Source organism: Aquila chrysaetos, chromosome 10, assembly GCF_900496995.4.
Source record: "Aquila chrysaetos chrysaetos chromosome 10, bAquChr1.4, whole genome shotgun sequence".
Taxonomy (NCBI): domain Eukaryota; kingdom Metazoa; phylum Chordata; class Aves; order Accipitriformes; family Accipitridae; genus Aquila; species Aquila chrysaetos.
In genome coordinates, this window is record NC_044013.1 from 34,701,827 (window position 1) to 34,720,151 (window position 18,325).

At 36.7% G+C, this 18,325-nt stretch overlaps 1 protein-coding gene across 4 annotated transcripts in view; it reads left to right on the top strand.

Moving 5' to 3' along the window:
- The window catches only part of ZZEF1 (zinc finger ZZ-type and EF-hand domain containing 1), a 60,742-nt gene that overhangs the window by 24,886 nt on the left and 17,531 nt on the right, over positions 1-18,325 (top strand). For 3 of the 4 annotated variants that reach the window (XM_030029047.2, XM_041126629.1, XM_041126630.1), the window contains 19 exons: positions 179-380; positions 1,558-1,706; positions 2,144-2,384; positions 3,964-4,043; positions 5,273-5,366; positions 5,928-6,444; positions 7,100-7,264; positions 8,549-8,668; positions 9,535-9,696; positions 10,327-10,456; positions 10,719-10,857; positions 11,073-11,238; positions 11,817-12,079; positions 13,087-13,259; positions 13,847-13,994; positions 14,575-14,714; positions 15,156-15,433; positions 16,509-16,683; positions 17,219-17,351. In XM_030029047.2, coding sequence (XP_029884907.1) covers positions 179-380; positions 1,558-1,706; positions 2,144-2,384; positions 3,964-4,043; positions 5,273-5,366; positions 5,928-6,444; positions 7,100-7,264; positions 8,549-8,668; positions 9,535-9,696; positions 10,327-10,456; positions 10,719-10,857; positions 11,073-11,238; positions 11,817-12,079; positions 13,087-13,259; positions 13,847-13,994; positions 14,575-14,714; positions 15,156-15,433; positions 16,509-16,683; positions 17,219-17,351 — 3,475 coding nt within the window. The remainder of the gene's footprint in view (positions 1-178; positions 381-1,557; positions 1,707-2,143; positions 2,385-3,963; positions 4,044-5,272; positions 5,367-5,927; positions 6,445-7,099; positions 7,265-8,548; positions 8,669-9,534; positions 9,697-10,326; positions 10,457-10,718; positions 10,858-11,072; positions 11,239-11,816; positions 12,080-13,086; positions 13,260-13,846; positions 13,995-14,574; positions 14,715-15,155; positions 15,434-16,508; positions 16,684-17,218; positions 17,352-18,325) is intronic. The other variant, XM_030029048.2, reaches the window with a different exon arrangement.

Genomic DNA, 18,325 nt, shown 5'->3' on the forward strand with positions numbered 1-18,325 from the left:
AAGCTATTGAATAAAAGTTTTACCTGCTTAGTATTGTGGGTTTCTCATTCAGATGGTGGGGGAAATTAGATGGACAGAACATAATACTGAAAACCACAGTTGCTGAAGGAAATTCATTACCCTGAAACGTCTTCCTGTCATGTACATTTGGCAAAATGACTGTTTTGTTGCTCTGTAGAAAGTGACCTTTAAGGCTGGCCCACGGCTGCAGTTTCTCTTTCACTCTGACAGCAGTAATAATGAGTGGGGCTACAAGTTTTCCGTCACTGCTTATGGCCTACCAGATGTTGCCGTTTCTTGGGGCTTGGATTTACAGCTTCTTGTATCCCGGTTGATGGGGCGCTTGGCTTCCCGAAGTATGGCACTGAAATCTCTACGAGGTGAGTGCGTTTAATAGCTCCAGAAGTTTTGATGCCATATAAAGAGGAGATACAAGGTCTTTATGTTTCAAATCCCCTGTGAAAACAAAGTTCCTTATGTATTTCTCTCTTGACTGAAGATGGAAGACTTGCTGTATTGCTGCTTAACAAAGTTTGGTCATTGAGCTATACCCACTTTTTGTGGCAAGCCTGGCTGCCGTTCTGTGGGACTACTCTGAGAATGTCACAGGGATCGCTGATTTCTCTAGTATTCAGAAGCCAGTGTTAGGAAGATACAGACACCTGGAAGTAATTATACTAAGCTGAATTACATTTATGAAGTAATATCGGAGTTTGCCCAATCTTCTGTTCTTCCTGTTCTTTTGTTCTTTTAAAATTGTTCCCTGGTGCTGTGATCCACCCCATATTGGTGCTGTGAGTATGGAGCCAACAAACTGAAAAAAATATAACACAATTCATTTAAAAAGTTTAACATGAGCATTTGGTATTGATTTAGATTTGAATTCACAAATTAAGTTTGGCTAATTCCAGAACTTAAGTATAGTAGGTATTTGGGCCACTGAAAATAAGTAAAATACAAAATATGAGATGGATGCCATAAGAAGAAAAAAGAATTGTTTAATCTTTAATTTCAAAACCAGAACACTTCTATCTCGCTTCCTAAATCTCAGTTCATTCACCACTTTGGGGAAGTTAAACAAGGTTAAAGAGTTCTTGCTGCAATCAGGTGGTCAGTACTTACCTTGGAAAATGAGGCTGGTACTTACCTGTGAATTTAGGGAACTAATTGAAGTGTTCTTATCTTAGAATATTTTCTTCCTTTCTTAATATAAGCATGCTTACATATAGTGAATTATTATGTCTTTGGTAGGAGAAAAAGCTTCTAAACTCTCTTGCAAATTGGGGAATTTCTATGGTTCAAAGTACAACAGAAATGTTTAATTTAAAGTCCTTCTGTAATGTAACATATTGTCACTATAAGATATTGATGCTATCGTTAAAGAAAGGGTACATCAGTTTTCTGCACCACATTAGAGAAACAGTTGTTAAATTACTTGCTCAGTTTATTTGCATTTTTTTTTCCTTACTGGACATTTAACACTTATTATTTTCATTAATCTGTAAAAATTAACGAAAATATTTAGTGACTGAAGTGTCTCTTCTGAATTTGTTGCAGAACTAGGTAGTGAAGCAGACTTGCCTCCTTTGAAAGTAACATCAGTTCTTAATTCTCCTCTGTGGAAACCTGTCTTCAGGCATCAGATGTGTCCTGAGGCACTCCCCAGAGCCAGTCAAAGCAGTAGATTGCACCAAGATAAAAAAGAGGTACTTACACCACTGCTTTTGTTTCATTGGCATGAAATCCCTGTGTATCACAGTTTCATTCAGACTTAAGTAGTTGATAAGTCCTTAAGCATATGCTGTTGTGCTAAAGTTGTCATCACTTGTGCTGTTTAATTCAAATATCAAGGAGGAAAGAAACTGTTGTTCTGTGCCCTTTATTAGTTTCCATTTTCATAGAATCATGGTGTGGTTGGGAGGGACCTTCTAAGATATCTAATTCATGCTTCCGTTTTCATAGAATCATGGAATAGTTGGGGGGGGGACCTTCTAAGATCATCCAATTCATGCCCCTGGCCTTGGGCAGGGCCATCATTCATTAGATGGGTTGCTCAACTGCAGTAGATGTACTGATTGTAGAAATGAACTGCAACAATTTTTCAGATAATATTAAAGGAAATGTTTTCTAACATTCTTTCCAGGCTAGGAGCTCTGACCAAGATGACTGCCGTAACTTTCTTATCAACTTTGCAAAATCAGATCCTGCCCAGGACTTCAGTGGGCAAAAATCTGAACTTTTCAAAGGACTTATACAGGCATGTAAAAAACAGACCCCAAAGACAGATATAGTTGCTGGTTCTACTGTTGATCAAGCTGTGAACTCAACATTTGCTGCTTTGGTGTATCTCACTCCAGATTTGTATGAGAAGCTTCAAAAATATGGTAACTTTAATATTAGACTATCTTAATAATGAAGACTTAAAGTTTGTAAAAGACTGTCCTATAGTTCAGTTTATAAACTTTGAAAAATCAGTTTAGTGTGACAATTTTTTAAAAGATGTTCTGTATAAAGAAGTCGTCATTTAGGTAGACTAGGTAAGCCTTATCTCTAGAGTGTTTGTTTTATATTAATATATGCTTTTATCTTCAGTGTTCTGTCCAAATATTAATAACTATCATAAGCTACAAACTAAGCCTTATAAGAATATACCCAAAGACAGTAGTGATGTTGTCTGGGGTTTTAATTCAGAACAATGTGGCTCCCAGTAATTAGAGGTTCTTATATCATTTTCCACTCTCATTGTATCTTTTCTAAAAAGCCAGCACCAACTTATATATGTTTTTAAATGTTGGGGGTGGAGGAGGTGTGAATTAACCTCCCAAAAACATTGTACTGTGGAAACTAACCTTGGCATCCTCAAAATACATTTTTTTTTTTTTTTTTTCTTAAATAGAAGGTAATGTTTTGCTTTTAACTTGTATAATGTCTGTTGTATTACAATTTATATATTTTCAGTAGGTAAAGTGAACAACTTTTTAACTTACACAATCCTTCCATTAAGCTTATTGATATGTTTGCAGTATTGGATAATAAGTGTTACTTGGTTTTGAAAGGTTTCATTTTAGGCTTTCACTTTCTGTCACAATTTTGAAGCTAAACATCTTGCATTTTGAGCTATAAAGTTATGGGTAAAAATGATTGACACAAAGACTGACTTGATGACTAAAGTGGTTATTGCCTTTAGTCATTTTGTCTATGTCTGACAATTGATCTAATTTTCTGAGTAAGATTTAAAACCGTGGTAGCTCAGGAAAAATATTAATGAGTGGATAAGATATCCATCCTACTGTTATGTTAATAGCTTCATCTGTTTGTCTTGCTGGGGCAGACTAATTTCAGGACCCATGTTCACCTATACCATGTCAAGTATGTACAAGTGATGCTGGGAAGAAGGAAAAAAGAAATTTAAAAAAATGGGGGAACAGGAGAGGGAAGACCCTGAATAGGAATGTCTTTTTCTCTATAGTCATTGTCAGGCCAGGCCATTTGATGGGAACTGTTTTGTCAGGTCTTTAATTTTTGTAAATTGATCTTGAAAGTCCATTCCAGAAATTCATAGCATAAAACAAAAGAGGAAAAAAAAATTGATAACTAAATATAGAGAGAGAGCTTTAAGTTAATACTAAGCATTTCTTGATTATTCTGATGTTGGTTTACATTAGTGATATTTGCATGTATAGGGAGAGGTTTTTATTTTCCACAGCTGCAGGCATCAATTTTGGGAAGAGATGAGAAAGATATTCATAATTTAACTTTGCAAATAACTCTGTCAAGGTGCAGTTTATGTATTTAAGATGTATGAAAGTTGGCAGGTTTTATTCCCTATTTTTCTTACAGGCATAATTCCAAGTATTGACTAAGAGATGAAGGGGAAGGCTCTAGCATAATTTTAGTTAAGTAGTCAAGCTGTGTAAAAATGGAGCTGTAAATAAACAGGACTCTTCTTTCTCTCATTTCTAGTCAACAGTGGAGGCAAGGTGCCTTTGAGTGATGAGTTTGCACAAGTATATTCCCTGGCTGATTCAATTAGAATATGGATGGTAAGATCACTCAGAAGGATATCTATTAATGTCATTTACCTTAATATTTTACAATGCAATGTTAAGGAGTAGAGTGGAACCATGTTTTCCTTCAGTGATTCTAGGTCAACTGTTTTCACTTAGGAAGAACATATATTCACTTCTATACTTCAAACTTAAACATTTAAGCATTCTTACATTCCACTCCTTCCCTCAGCCCCAGATGTGTCATCATGAGTATTTAGGACTGAATTTGACTCAAAATCAGTTAAATTTGTGTTATTTTTCAGCAAGAATATGTGTTGTTAATTAGGAGGATTCTTACATAGCAGTTGGAGTTCTTTTGAGGTATAGCATAGAAAGAAATCTGTCTTAAACATCGTTCTCACAGTAGTGCAGCGCTAACAGAAAAGGAAGTAATTGCTTCTTTGACAAGCAAGTAACTGGCTTCAGTTCAGTGTATGTTTTTTGCATGTAATTTTCCTTGAAACATAAGCCTTATGTCAAGAGCTGCTGTCATCAGCTCACAACCTGGTGAGAGGTGTCTGCGTCATCTCCTGCAGCTGCAGAGAGCCAAAATTCATTTAGATTTCACTGGTCTGTAGGAGACTCTAAATGTCAACAGCTACATGCATGGCCTTTGAGAACAGCTAATTCAGTCTATGGCCTGCTTTTCTTCTACTCTTGTGAGCCCTTCAGATGTGGGCCCACCAAATTAACTGTTCTAGTATGTTGTGATCTCCTCCCTCCTCTTTCCTGCCTGTAAGAATTCCTGGCAGCTTGATGCACTAGACATGCAATGAGTGCAGATGCATGTTAAGATGAGTAATTGCGTTGTACACGTTGCATGACAGGTGGTGTTGGCCTCTGACAGTACTCAATAGTTAGATGACATGATGCTTTTGGAGAATCTTATCTCATGACTAGATGTATATCTTTTCTTGAATGGTGGGGGTAAAGGGGAAGCCTTCTTTTTCTTGGAGGGCTGATGCACATCCAGTCACAAGGCAAGGAAGGGTCTCAGCCTACAAACCTTGAGCATCTCGGTATGAGGCTGTGGTATCTGCTCTGGTAGTTTAGGTACTGCTCTTTTAGACTACTGGGTGGTTTGTTCTGCAGTAGGGAATAGTAAATACTGTCATCTGTTCCTGAGATTAAATTCCTTTAATGCAATGCAGTCTTCATACTGCCTTGCTGTATAGATATACAGGGGGAGTCATATTTTAACTATTTTAACATCCTATCTGCAGTTGGAAATGAAGCAGAAATCCCTCATGGGTAGGGGAAATGATACTGAGGAGAAGCAGAACACAGAGGCAAGTGAGGTGAACCCAGAAACTCTTGGTAAGTGTTGCCTTTCTAAATGTATAAGCATTCCAGGTAGTTTAGTGAAGCATTGCCTTGTAAATATTAGTCATTATTTTTGCTGTAGAAGGTAAATTAGCAACTACTACTTTTTAATACCTTAAGAGATAAACTAGTATACATTACATGAACTATCTGGGATTGCGTTCTGCCATTCTTTGCAGAAAATGGTATATGAGAAAATTCTACAGGGAGTGACCTCTCACTTGGGTTATCTGGTTCTGAACGTAACGTTCATCTATTTTTGTAGATACCACAATTAACTGATGTTAGAATAGCAGCTGATTGTTATTAGAATAAAATGTGTTCTCATCAACTACTGTGTGCTTCATATGGTTCAGTGTGATTATTCAAATTTAGCATTTGGAAATCTAAAATTAAGTAACTGATAGCGTCATGATCAATATAATAAGAAAACCAGTATTTTCTAGCTCTCTTAGCTCAGAAGAAACAAGATAAATCACTTTCTTCCTAAGCAGAAGATAGCAAGTTTGGTGTTCTGTTGTCATAATTTTAACTCTTCCAATTTTTGTGCTGCAGCAAAACTTTGTATGCAGAAGAGCCTTTTGTTACTGAATTTTTTGCCTGTAAGAGCAAAGACGAAAGATTCTGCTTCAGACAGTTTGGAAGCCCAAAATATTGATGATATCCAACAGTATGTCAGTGACAAATGCCAAAGAAAAGGTTCTGTTGTGGATGCAGACTTCCAGGCAGCACACTCATTGTCTTCCAATGAAGTAACTCATCCTGTTTTAAAAGAGGGGGGCCAAATGATAAAATCTGATAGGAAGATTAAACAAGTTCCAGACCCCCTCCAAACAGAAGAAGCATCTGCATTTCACAGTAAGCCTGTTGAGAATACAGTTTCACAGCAAGAAGATATATCATCACCTCCTTCCACTCCTACACGAAAATCTCAGTTCAGCCGTGGAAGACTAAGGCTGCTGTCTTTCAGATCAATGGAAGAGCCGAGAGCTGTGCCTACTGTGAAGGAGAAATATCCTGTATTGAAAAACATACTAGATTTTATTAAGGATCAATCACTTTCACATGAAAGGTAAGCAAATTGAAAATGTTGCCAATTATAAAATACAGAAACTTGTCTTCAGACCTCTTCAGGTGGAATAAAACATCTTCTAGCCGCAAGATAGCATTGAAAATAATTTTGTACGTAAATAGTTGTCAGCTTTTTGTATCAAACTTCAGTGATTCACAACCGTGTAGGGGCTCATAGAGAGTATTATTTCCTTTGATTCACTTCTGTCACATAGAACTTCAGAACGTGAAAAACAATTACTTGGCTGTTTCTTGTCTTGCTTCCTGAGATCTGTTTGCAGTGGCATTTTGCTTCTCATCTGCAAACAGTGAAGACATGGTATAGCAGCACTAGAAATCCTTGATACCAAATATAGAGCAGTTGCATCTCTTATTAAATTACCTGGTATTCTGAAAACGTAAATCAAAAGAGAGATTTCCAATTCCCAGCTTGTCTAATTTAGGCTCTAAAACTTGGACTGGTGGAGGAAGTGCTGGATTCTGGTTGAAGCTTTATCACTCACTCCAACTGCAATATACCACTGCTGAAATACAATTGAAATTTTAGATACCAAACTCTTGTTTAACTAGTCAAGTACTTCTTGAATTGTGACTTATTTCAGTTATTTTAAGCACAATGTTTTGAAGTCCTCATAGATGTTTTTTGCTCTTCTTAGTGTTTTAAAGGTTCTTGCTTTGAGAAAATCCCAAGGGCAGAGTATTATGGAAGTGCTCAAGACAATTCGCCAGTGCCTAGACTCACTTGGGCAGCCACACTGTTTTCATCCACCGTGTGTACTTTTTCTCTTAGAACTTCTAGCCTGTCAGAAAGACTTTACAAAGTAAGTAATTATTTAGATGAAGTCTCAACCATGTGATTTAATATGTCTTAGTCCTTGCGTTCTCCCAGTCATGTATACAGAAAACAGTAGAAAGTTACTGGATTTTTATCCATGTGGATAATAAAAATATGACTTGAGGATTAGTTTTTAGGCTACTGTGCATAACTTGCGTGCTTCATTTAAAAAAATTAATAATTATTTTCAATTGGGACTTAGTTGTACAGCTGTTTATGCCAGTGGGTATCATGCGGTTGAATCACGCAACCTAGTGTGGATACCTAGAAACATCTTTACAGTTCCAACCAGATCACAACAAACTCAAAAAGATTGTAGAGTCTTCAGTTATTGCTTTAGTTTAAGTTTCTGTCTAATTCTAGATTGGTTTCTTTCTCGTCCAGTAAAGCTGTAGTGATCTAACCCCTTTAACTTGTGATTACTTATGTAGCATTGCATCTTTATATTTTTTGTGAACTTACTTTGTAAATCAAGGTAAATACCTATCTGGCAGAACAACTATCTTCCAAGAATAGTGCATGTTATATCTTGTTAGTCAAGCATTTGCTTGTTCATGAATTTTCATAACTTTGGATGTGATACCTGTACAGGACAAATTTTATTGTGGCGTGATGTATTCCACTTGTGTGCCAGAGGCTAAAGTGATGGATGTGCAAGCTAAAGTCTGCAGTGCTATTAGCGATGTACCCGTTATAGGGCATGCACGTACACAAAAAGAGGCAAAAAGATCATATTGATTATATGCATGTGCAATTGTTGTTCTAAGTAAGGAAAGATAATTTGGAAGTTTTTTCAGTACAACTAGAAAGCCCTACAACTAGAAAGCGGTATCTCAGAGCTAATGCTATGCTGTTCTGGTTCATGAATTTAGGTCTGATTTCTATTGTGTATCTGGCCAGTGCTGTCTGAACTCTGTTGCCTGGTTTCTTGCTTGTCAAGAACTTTTTATGGCCATCTTGCAGTGCACTGATTTCCTTTAAGATCTTGATTAGATTTTTGTAAAGCACTTTTTTAATTTGAAGGAATGTTCTTTTGTTAGTGCCATGAGAATATTCTCTTTTCCTGTTTTGGTTCTTAACTTCTGATTCCTGGTACAGGATTCTTTTATTTTTCTTTGAAAGTGGCAGACTGCATTTTAAACAAAACTAACTTCCTTTCCATTTGTGGGGAGTGTTTAAAAGATTGTCTGTTTGTAAAATTTGCGCAAACCATGCTACCTAAAATGTAGCCATGAATTCTAGAATACTAAACTGAGTCTTTAATTTCTAGCTACTTCGGAAACCTGGAAGGCTGCGGTGCTGAGCTACACAAAGAGATTCGAGAGTCCTACTATCAGCTTGTTTTGTTCCTGGTAAATTCTGTGAAGGGATTTAGTACTATTAATGACAGGTACAGTACATTGCTTGCATTACTTATGTGATTTTTTTTTTTTCCTGTTCTTCCTCACCTCTTCCCATGTCATTTGTTATTTATTGTTTAATTCCTTACTTAAGTTTGACTATACTTTTGCTTTATTTACAGAACTAAATAAGGAGCCTTGATCTTGTGATCAAATATGCCAAATTACCTTTTTATTAATACTATGCAGGAAAGCACAATAAATTTATCAATGTTAAAGCCTTGGCTTACTGCATTTTGTAGTTATAATTCTGTAATGTGTTTCTGAAGCTTAGCAGTAAAATACTAGAAACAGCAAATTTATTGTGGAATACTTTGGCAAGAGTAATGCCACAATAAATACCACAATTCTGCAACCATGAGTTAATGCTAAAGCTCATGTTTTGGTAACATTCTGGTTAGAATTGTTGGGATTTATAGCCAGGTGTCCTAAAGAAATGAGAATTTTGTGACTATAATGTCTGTTTCCCTGCTAATAACTTCCAAGTCCTTTGTCCAGTTTCAACTGAACATGGCAAAGGTTTCAGAGAGAAGAAGTTCCTGCAAATATCAAGAAAATGTACTGCAGAGAAGAGACAAACGCTCTTGCTAATACTCAGGCTATAGCATAAGCTCTGTTTCAGCTGGACCCATAAAGGAGAGGATAGCGTCTTTATTTCAAATTGTATTGGCTGTGCTTCTTGCTAAATTTTGTAAGCTTATGCATTAGTAAACCTGGGTTTCTGCCACCTAGTTATTTAATGCAGAGTAAAGCCTGGAAATCAGTGTACAGTGGTTGTCCATCCTTGCTCCCCAAATATGCTATTTCAACGTCAGGTGAGAGCTGTCATGTTGTATTGTCTTGTGTTTTTATTTAGATCATTGCTTCCTGCCTTATCGTGTGTGCAGACAACTCTCCTTCACCTTTTGGATATGAGTTGGGAACCAAGCGATCTTTCCTTTTTTGTTGAGATTCAGTTACCACATCTTCTTATGACTACATCACAAGAAAATATAAGTATTCATGACAGTATCATTTGGTGAGTCACGAAGAATGCAACTTTCACATGGTGCTAGCTATTGACACTATTTTTACCAAGAAAGGCTCCTGAACTTTGTGCTGGAACAAGCAGTAAAAGTACTATTAACAAGTATGGCATAATTTTGGCCAGTATCTGAGGGCTTAACTGAAGTATTTGAAATTTTTTGCAGCATTACTAGTGCAAAAACTATTAAAATTTTATCTTTAACCTGATTACTGCCGGAATGCTTCACTTGTTTAGCAGTGTAGCAGGAGGTAGATAATGCTGTTTCTTGTCTTAATAAATATCAAATGTTTTTAAACACCTGCATGTTGCAATTTTATAGTAGTTGTACTTCTTACATGTGAGCAAATGTGAAAGCCAAAAAGCTTTTAAAATGTCTCATCTGATGGGCTAGCATTACCAAAAGCAGTTTTGTAAGTGTAGATTTTTCTGATTTTGCATTATGGTCCCCATATTTATTTAAGAACTTGTCACAGAGGCAAGAAGCAGGTGTCTATATGGTCATTTATTAACCAAGTGAACTGGAGTTCCTGCAATTCTCTTTTTATTAACATGTTATAGCACTTTGTTCTAATTTGGGAGGCCTGATTGCATTCAAACTTAATTTTGAGCTTTTTCTTTTAGTCAGTGGAGTGAAGAAGATGAAATTGCAGACTACAAGCAAAACTGTGAGTGGATGGATGAATGTCAGGATGTAATGTTTGAGACCTGGTATGAAAAGATAGCTCAAGCTGACCCAGAGAAGCAGAGAAAGGTGACCTCATGATTTGCTTATTTACCTGCAGAAGGGGTAAATAGGAGACTTTTAAAAGCCTAAAGGAGAGAAAGGAATCTGGCTTAAACTGATTTTTCATGAGTTGGATTCCTGGCTCCCTGTAGGCCTTCAAAAGTCTAAAATGATGAAAAGATCCCCATCCCTTTTTTTGCAGGGGAATTGTTCTGCTTTCTGTCTAAAAAGAACTTCCTCAAAGTCAGAAAATAATACTCAAGTAAATTGTGTCCATTTATTGCTCTAGATGCACATGTTTGTTGCTCGTTACTGTGACCTGTTAAATGTGGATATATCCTGCGATGGCTGTGATGAAATTGCACCATGGCATCGCTACCGCTGTCTGCAATGCAATGACATGGATCTATGTAAAACTTGTTTTCTTGGTAAGAGTCATTAAAAAAACCCACCCTTAAAATCCTATGCTCGATGGCAAAATAGTGTCTTCTACATTATACATAAAATAAAGTGAAAAACTTTTCTTCTGGATATTTTAGAAATGTTAAGCCTTTTTTTTCCTAATCTGAACGTGAACTTGAAACTAAGAAAGATCCTCTATCAAAAAGGATTTACAAGGATATCTTAAAATATTTCTTTACAGGTGGAGTTAAACCCGAAGGACATGAGGATGACCATGAAATGGTTAACATGGAGTATGCCTGTGATCACTGTCAAGGAGTTATCATAGGTCGGAGAATGAACTGCAACGTGTGTGATGACTTTGACCTTTGCTATGGATGCTATTCTGCAAAGAAATACTCTGACAGGTATTAAATATGTGATTATGATCCCCACTTCACTTGGCAGAAAAGTAATAATTAGCAACTAAGTACAATCCGTCATTCTCATGCTGCTTTCTACAAGGTTACATCTGTCATCAGAACATCTAGTTGGTGTCCTTTGGGGAAACATAGCAAGTACAGGACCAGTTTAGCAAAAATTTCTGCAGTTTGGAAACCTGCCCCAACCTCTGAAGTAACTCAGTAGCAATTGTTTTCTAGCCATGGCTGTGAAAGTTGCAGGACAGTTATCAACCCTGAATAGTAGGACAGAAGAAATGAACAGCGCTGTGGTTAGACAACATAGGTTTCAGTGCTTGACGGAAAAGATCTTAAAAAATTTCATTTCTAGAGCAGGAGCTCTCGTGACAGTTCAGGTTCTGTTAAATGAGCACTACTGAAGTCAGTGAGGCTCTGACAGTTTACAGCACTTGAAGGTCTACAGTTTGAAACTCTGGAATGTGTTGGTTTTTTCATAGTTTCCTGTAAATGTGTCATGTGTTGCTAACTACACTGGTTAGCAAGAAAGTGGCTGCGTTTCAAAATTATTTACCTTCTTCTTTCAGTCACTTGCCTACTCACAGCATCACAGTGTATCCAATGGTGACTATTCGAATCAGTGACCGACAGAGGCTCATCCAGCCGTATGTCCACAATTATTCCTGGCTGTTGTTTGCAGCTTTAACTCTCTATAGTGCAGATCTGGCAAATGGGGAGGAAGTAGAAGGAGAGAAACTAGATTCACAGGTCCTCAGTCATGCCAGAGTTCTGCAACATCAGTGCATACAGCTCATCGGAGACTGCTTGATGAAAGCACAGCATGGAAAAGGTGAGTCAGCTCCTCCTTCACTGAAACAATGGTTTCTAGCAAGTGTCAGAAAAGTCTGTGATTACTCACTTTGAGGTTTCCAAAGGAAAGGGGAAGCTACTGTGTACTTCGCTGAGAATAACTGTTTATGTAGAAAGCAAATGTAGAACAAGTGTCATTCAGGGTCACTGGAACATGGAAAATAGGGTGCTTGAGAAAATTAATTTTATGCTTACATAAATATTGAAGACAACTTGGCAACTCTTTGGTTGTTTTTTTTTCCATCTTAGATGTTTTAAAGGGATCAATCAATATAGCTTCGTGTTCTGTTACTAACATGTTACTGACAACCAAAGGACTTGAAGAAAAGCAAATAACTTGGTGGAAAATGTTTTTTGTTCTACATCTCTTGGCAAGAATTTTTTAACCTTATTTGTGGTATGAGATAAGTTTCTGGGGATGATATCCATTTGGAAATGAGGATTTCTGTAAACTACTACAGAAAATAGAGTGATACAATAGAGAACCTATGTTGAATGTATCAAAAACTATAGGGTCAAGTTCAAATAAGTTTACTGGCAGGTTTTTTGAGCAGCTCTAATACAGCTGACATACCACCACTACCACCAAATACTTGTGCATACTCATTATTTAATCTGTTTGTTTTTAACATACAGTTTTATTGTATAAGTATTTAAGTGGTCAGAAGATTAAAAGCTAAGACAAATTTCGCTTACCTTTCATAATTTACACTGTTGGGAGGTATCTCTAACACTTTCTTAAATTAATACTTCTACCCTGATGGTATCTTTGTGAGGTTGGAAATGTCACCACCTGTTCATCACTGTTATTTAATAGAACTACATGATTAAATGAACATGATGGGCAACATCTCTTTGATGGAGTTGAGATTCCCAAGAAGTGTGTGAGGGCAAGTTTGCAGTTCTCTTTCAAAATGTCTTAGTTCTGCTTTTTGCCTATCTTGCCACTCAACAGCTAAATAGCTTTTATAACTTTCTTGCTTTCAGGTCTGAAAAATTTAGCTCTCCTCTGCATGTTACCGGAAGGTGAATCCTTCTCAGAGAACGACATTGTTTCAGTCAGTCCTTCCACAGATGGTGCTCCAAAAAGTCATACTGGTGATAAAGCAGTGAAGGGAAGAGATGAGAAACCAAGCACAGGCTCTTTTATGCATTGTAATGTAAGTACCCATTATTTCCAGAATCCCTGATATCAATTAGATGTGTGACCTTCAGAAGCTTAAACATCCTATTCTGGATATGTAACTGAAATAATGGATAGCAATGATTTCATTTGTACATAAAAGTTGGGGGGCAGGGAGACAGTTGTTGGTTGGTTCATTTTTTTTTATTAGATCCAGCTGATCAAAGATGAAGGTGTCACCTTATGTTCTTACAGGCAACTGATTCACAAAAATGTTGGGGGGAAGGGGCAAAGAGCATTCTTTCTAAAAGAGTTATTGTTTCCCCTAGTTGTTAGCACTGTTTAGGTAGGAGAACGAGTTTCCTACAGTTTTATACGGTGCATAAAACTATTACAGTTTTAATAATTTTATGCACAGAGGTACGAGCAAAATAGAAAAATGTATTTTCACTGTATGGAAGCTTAAGACACGTATACATCAAGAAATTCCTAACCAATAAAAGGTTTTGATATTTGAGGAAAAATGTTTGTCAAATGCAGATGGCCAGCGCCTTCTTTCCATGGTTGTTTCTGCAGGTGTTTAAATTTTGTTTTAATCTTTTAGTGCCTTTGTTTTATTTTTAGGGGAAAGGAGATACTCGCAATGAAATCCAGTCTCCTGCAGAAGATAAAGTAGGAAAACAAGGAAGTGAAAGCAAAGCTGTCTTTGCAAAGAAAGCTGTTTTGAGACAAGCGTCAGACTTGTCTGTGGATAATAATGTTTCTCCAACAGGTAAAAAATTATTTCTCATTTTCCGTAACACAGAAATATCTACTCATATGCAAAGCAAACAGCTGTATTTTTTTATTCCTAACCCATTTTTGCATATTTGCAAATGTCTTTAATGCAGGCGAGCTGTTTTGTAAAAACCAGCCAAGCATACTGCTTTGAACAACTGCTACCTTGCAGTTGGTTTAAAGGATTCTAGAAATCGGAGTAGAATTCCACCGATACATATCTATGTATAGAGATTCTAGTTCCTGTTGGTCTAACACAATGCTTGTGTATTCTTACGTACTTGGAACCAGAAATTAAGTGTCTTGCTCTGTTAAAGACTAGTATTGTAAGAATTGTGATAGTTAAATGGATCTGTCTGTAGTACTATCCTTTATATGTTTTTTAGTAGATGGTGTATATCTCTTTACCTACTATCTTTTATAGACTTTTATAAAGACTTGCTTTTCAAATTTTAATCATTTTTTAAAGTTTTTTTATTCTTAGATTGCAATTTATAAAAATTAAGCTATCACCTATTTCTTTTTATTTTTAATGTCATTTTGGGGATTTTCTTCTTTTGTTTTAATTTAAAAAACAGATGACTACCTCTCAGAGGATTCAGCCCAGAAACAAGCAGAGAAGGTTTTAATCCCTAGCCAGGAACAAGTTTTTGCTGAATGCTCTCAGAAGAGGATTCTAGGATTGCTGGCAGCTATGTTACCACCTTTTAAATCAGTTAGTTCTTTTTACTTTCAATCTGTGTAGTTTTCTAGGTATCACAAATAACATGAATAAAATTCATAGTGAATTAAATGTGGGAGATGGGCTCTAGCTGCTTAGGTGTTATAAAATGCAAATCAGAATGTCTTAAGACATTTCACATTACTAAGGAATGTAAGGGCTTGTTCCTGGGTGGGGAGAGGGAAGGGAATTTTAATTTATCTGTAAAGCAGTCTTATCTTAACTGTTCAACACCTGCGAAGTTTAAATCATCGATTTAGGTTTACGTGTCAGGTCAGCTTAAGAGGTCAACAACCACAGTTAGAACCTAGTTTCTCATTTCCTTTTGTCCCATTTGAAAGAGCATTAGAACAGAAGCTTTTTGTATGTGCCATGACTTTGACTAAAAATCTTGTTTTCTTTCCTTGCCTTACTGAGATTTTTCTTTTTCTGTAGGGCTCTACAATGTCCTTGATTAACCTGGAACAAATACTTCCACTGATGTTTCAGGTTGTAATCTCAAATGCTGGCCACCTGAATGAAACTTATCATTTAACATTGGGACTTCTGGGCCAGTTAATCCTGAGACTTATGCCTGCAGAAGTGGATGCTGCGGTGGCTAAAGTCCTTTCAGCCAAACATAATATGTTTGCTGCGGGAGATGGGTCTACAGTGCCAGAAGGCTGGAAGACAACTCATCTTCTGTTCAGTCTGGGAGCTGTGTGTTTAGACAGGTGCTTTTTACTTTAAACCTATTAGTTGCTGTCTGATGACTAATACTAATTTTTTTTCATGTGCGTCTCATGCATGGAGGCCTTTTAATAGAAAGTCGATTAAACCTGTACCCTGATCATAGAAGGGGCTTAGCATCTGCAGCCCTTGTTGCAGTGAGAATCTCTTAATTTCCTTCCCAAAGAAGGCCATCTCTTGAAGAGTGGCTTAATTTCCTGTGCTTACCTATGTAGCTTGTTATGGTGGAAGAGGTAAGGTTTGGAAATTTTGAGGAAAACCAAAATACAGTCCTAAATTTTTTGTATGACATAAATTCTGTCCCATTGAGTTACATACCTCTTGCGTAACTTGGGAAAGGAGGAGAGTGTGTCATGTGGTAAATATCACCAGTGCTGAGTTCTGGATCTGGCCCTTTTACGTAAGAGTATTAGAGAGATATTTTTGTATAGTAAAATTGGACTGGAAACAGCAAGGAGGGGCAGGGCAGATGTTCCATTTTGAAGATCTTGAGAAAGCTCTCAAGCATTCTAAGATTAATGTCATGCCTGTTAAAACAAGACAGTGTTATTTTTCATTGTAGCTATGTTTCACAGGGAAGGTTCATAAACAAATAGAAAAGCATATGAAATTTAAAGGCAGAATATCCAGAGGATCAGCTGAGGGAAAGGATTTTCTCAAAGGCTAACTTTAGAGCAAGGAGGCCAGTCTCTCTAGATTATTTGTGTAGTCCACAGAGGGTGAGGAGGTAGTCACGTACATGGGAAATAAACCACTTGCTGTTGTGCAAAGAAAAACTTTTGAGCTCTAAACTAAAATTAGGAATTGAAGGTGACACTTTGATTTGGGACTGTAAACCCTTTAAGAAAACAGAGTAGCATTTATGCTCTAGTGATGAAAAACAATACAGAATTCATGTGTCGGCTGATGTGAAAGCTTCAAGTATTTGGAAAAACAGTTATGTAATGATATGAAAGCCATAGCTATGACAGATTAACAGTGATACGCTGTCTTGAGGAAAAATAGTTTCAGGTAAGTCTGTAGTCAGCCCTCCTAATACAGACTGCTCTTGCTTTCCAGTCGTGTAGGTCTGGACTGGGCAAGCTCCATGGCAGATATTCTTCGATCTTTGAACTCTTCTGCGCAGTGGCATAATGTGATCGCTGCTTTCACTGACCATTGCATTAAGCAGCTGCCCTTCCAGCTAAAGCACACCAATATCTTCACTTTATTGGTGCTGGTTGGGTTTCCTGAGGTAAGTGGCGTATTGATACTAAAGGAAGCGAAACTGGTTAGCGCTTTTAGGTTTCTGTTTCTAAATACTACAGATTTAATCAATTGAAGACATCCATTATAAACTAACAAAACATGTATGTCAGAGTTCACATCTTGCCACTTGTGCACAATAAATGTTTATCTAATGAAGAATAATGTAGCTGGTTTTGCCGTGCATTTCTTTGAGTGCTACTTATAACTATCACAAGAAAACCAGCTTAGTATGTTTTAGTATCAAAAAGGGCTTTTTATACAAGTGAAACAATCTAATCTCACTCTTGATAGTCATAACTCTGATATATTGCCTATGTATCATTAAGTTGGTTGCTGTAGGCATTTTTTTCATAGAAGTGAACTGCCATTTTTTAAAGATCAGCAAATACCTGGCAGCAAGCACATTGTTCAGCTAAAAAATACAATACCAAGTATAAGCAAATGTAACCAATATAAAAGATGACTGTGTATTTACAAATAAGTATTCCAAATCGTAACTGAACCTTTTGCTGCAATTTCAGGTGCTGTGTATGGGGACGCGTTCTGTGTACATGGATAATGCTAACGAGCCTCATAATGTGATCATCCTGAAGCATTTCACTGAGAAAAACAGGGCAGTTGTAGTAGACATCAAAACCCGAAAGAGAAAAACAGGTTCTGTGACATTTTCATTTTATCAAAGAATCAGAGTATTTCCTTACAGTTTCTTATGGATACCCAAAAGCATATTTTAACTAGACCACTTTGCGCAGGTCTGCAGAGTTTGAATTCCATTATTAGTAAGTTGTCTGACTTTCTGCTCGTAGGTTAAACCGAATTGTGAAGCTTCTGCAGTAAAGATTATGGAGACTCATTTTCTTTTTGAAACTTGTGACATTTATTTTTATTCAGGAAAGGATTTAGGAAACTGTTGAGACCATTTTATTAATTGAGAAATCTCAGAAATAGGCTTTTGATTAAGCAGTTGTTTCTGTTTAGAGATTTGCTTACTGCTTGTGTCTTATCCTTTACAAACATGTGCTTAATGTTTTAAAACAATTGCAAATTTAAAAAATGTATGTGCTGCCTCTGTGTAGTTAGGTGCTGCTATATAAAGGAAAGGTTCAATGCCTGAACATTTTTGGGATAGTCCATTTTGTTGCTCCAAAAATACTCTGCGTTTTTATGAAGCGCCTGTTTCCACTGTGGGCAATACGTGCTACCTACTAGCAAATGAAGACCAAGAACAAACACAAACATACCCATTATTGATTGTTTGCTTCTGAAATGGTGCTGTGTTGGCTGTTTTTTCCTGGTCCTGTAAAAAAGCATGCCATGAGGACAAGCCTAACTTCTTTAATAATGTGCTTTATAAGATGTCAGGAGTCTATCTTCTCTGCTTTCTTCCTATCTGGCAGAACTTTTCAAAACAATTTGGATACCCCTAAAATTTGAGACAAAAATTTTAAAAAGCTATACAGCATGAAATAGTCTATACTCCAGGAAATGTGTCTGGATATTTTAGAGTAATCCATTCTAGGGCACATCGGTAGAGTGTGTTGGCTATTATGGTGTTTAAAGGCTATTAAAAAAAAAAAACAAAAACAAAAACAACAACAACAAAAAAAAACAACAACAGCAAAAACCCA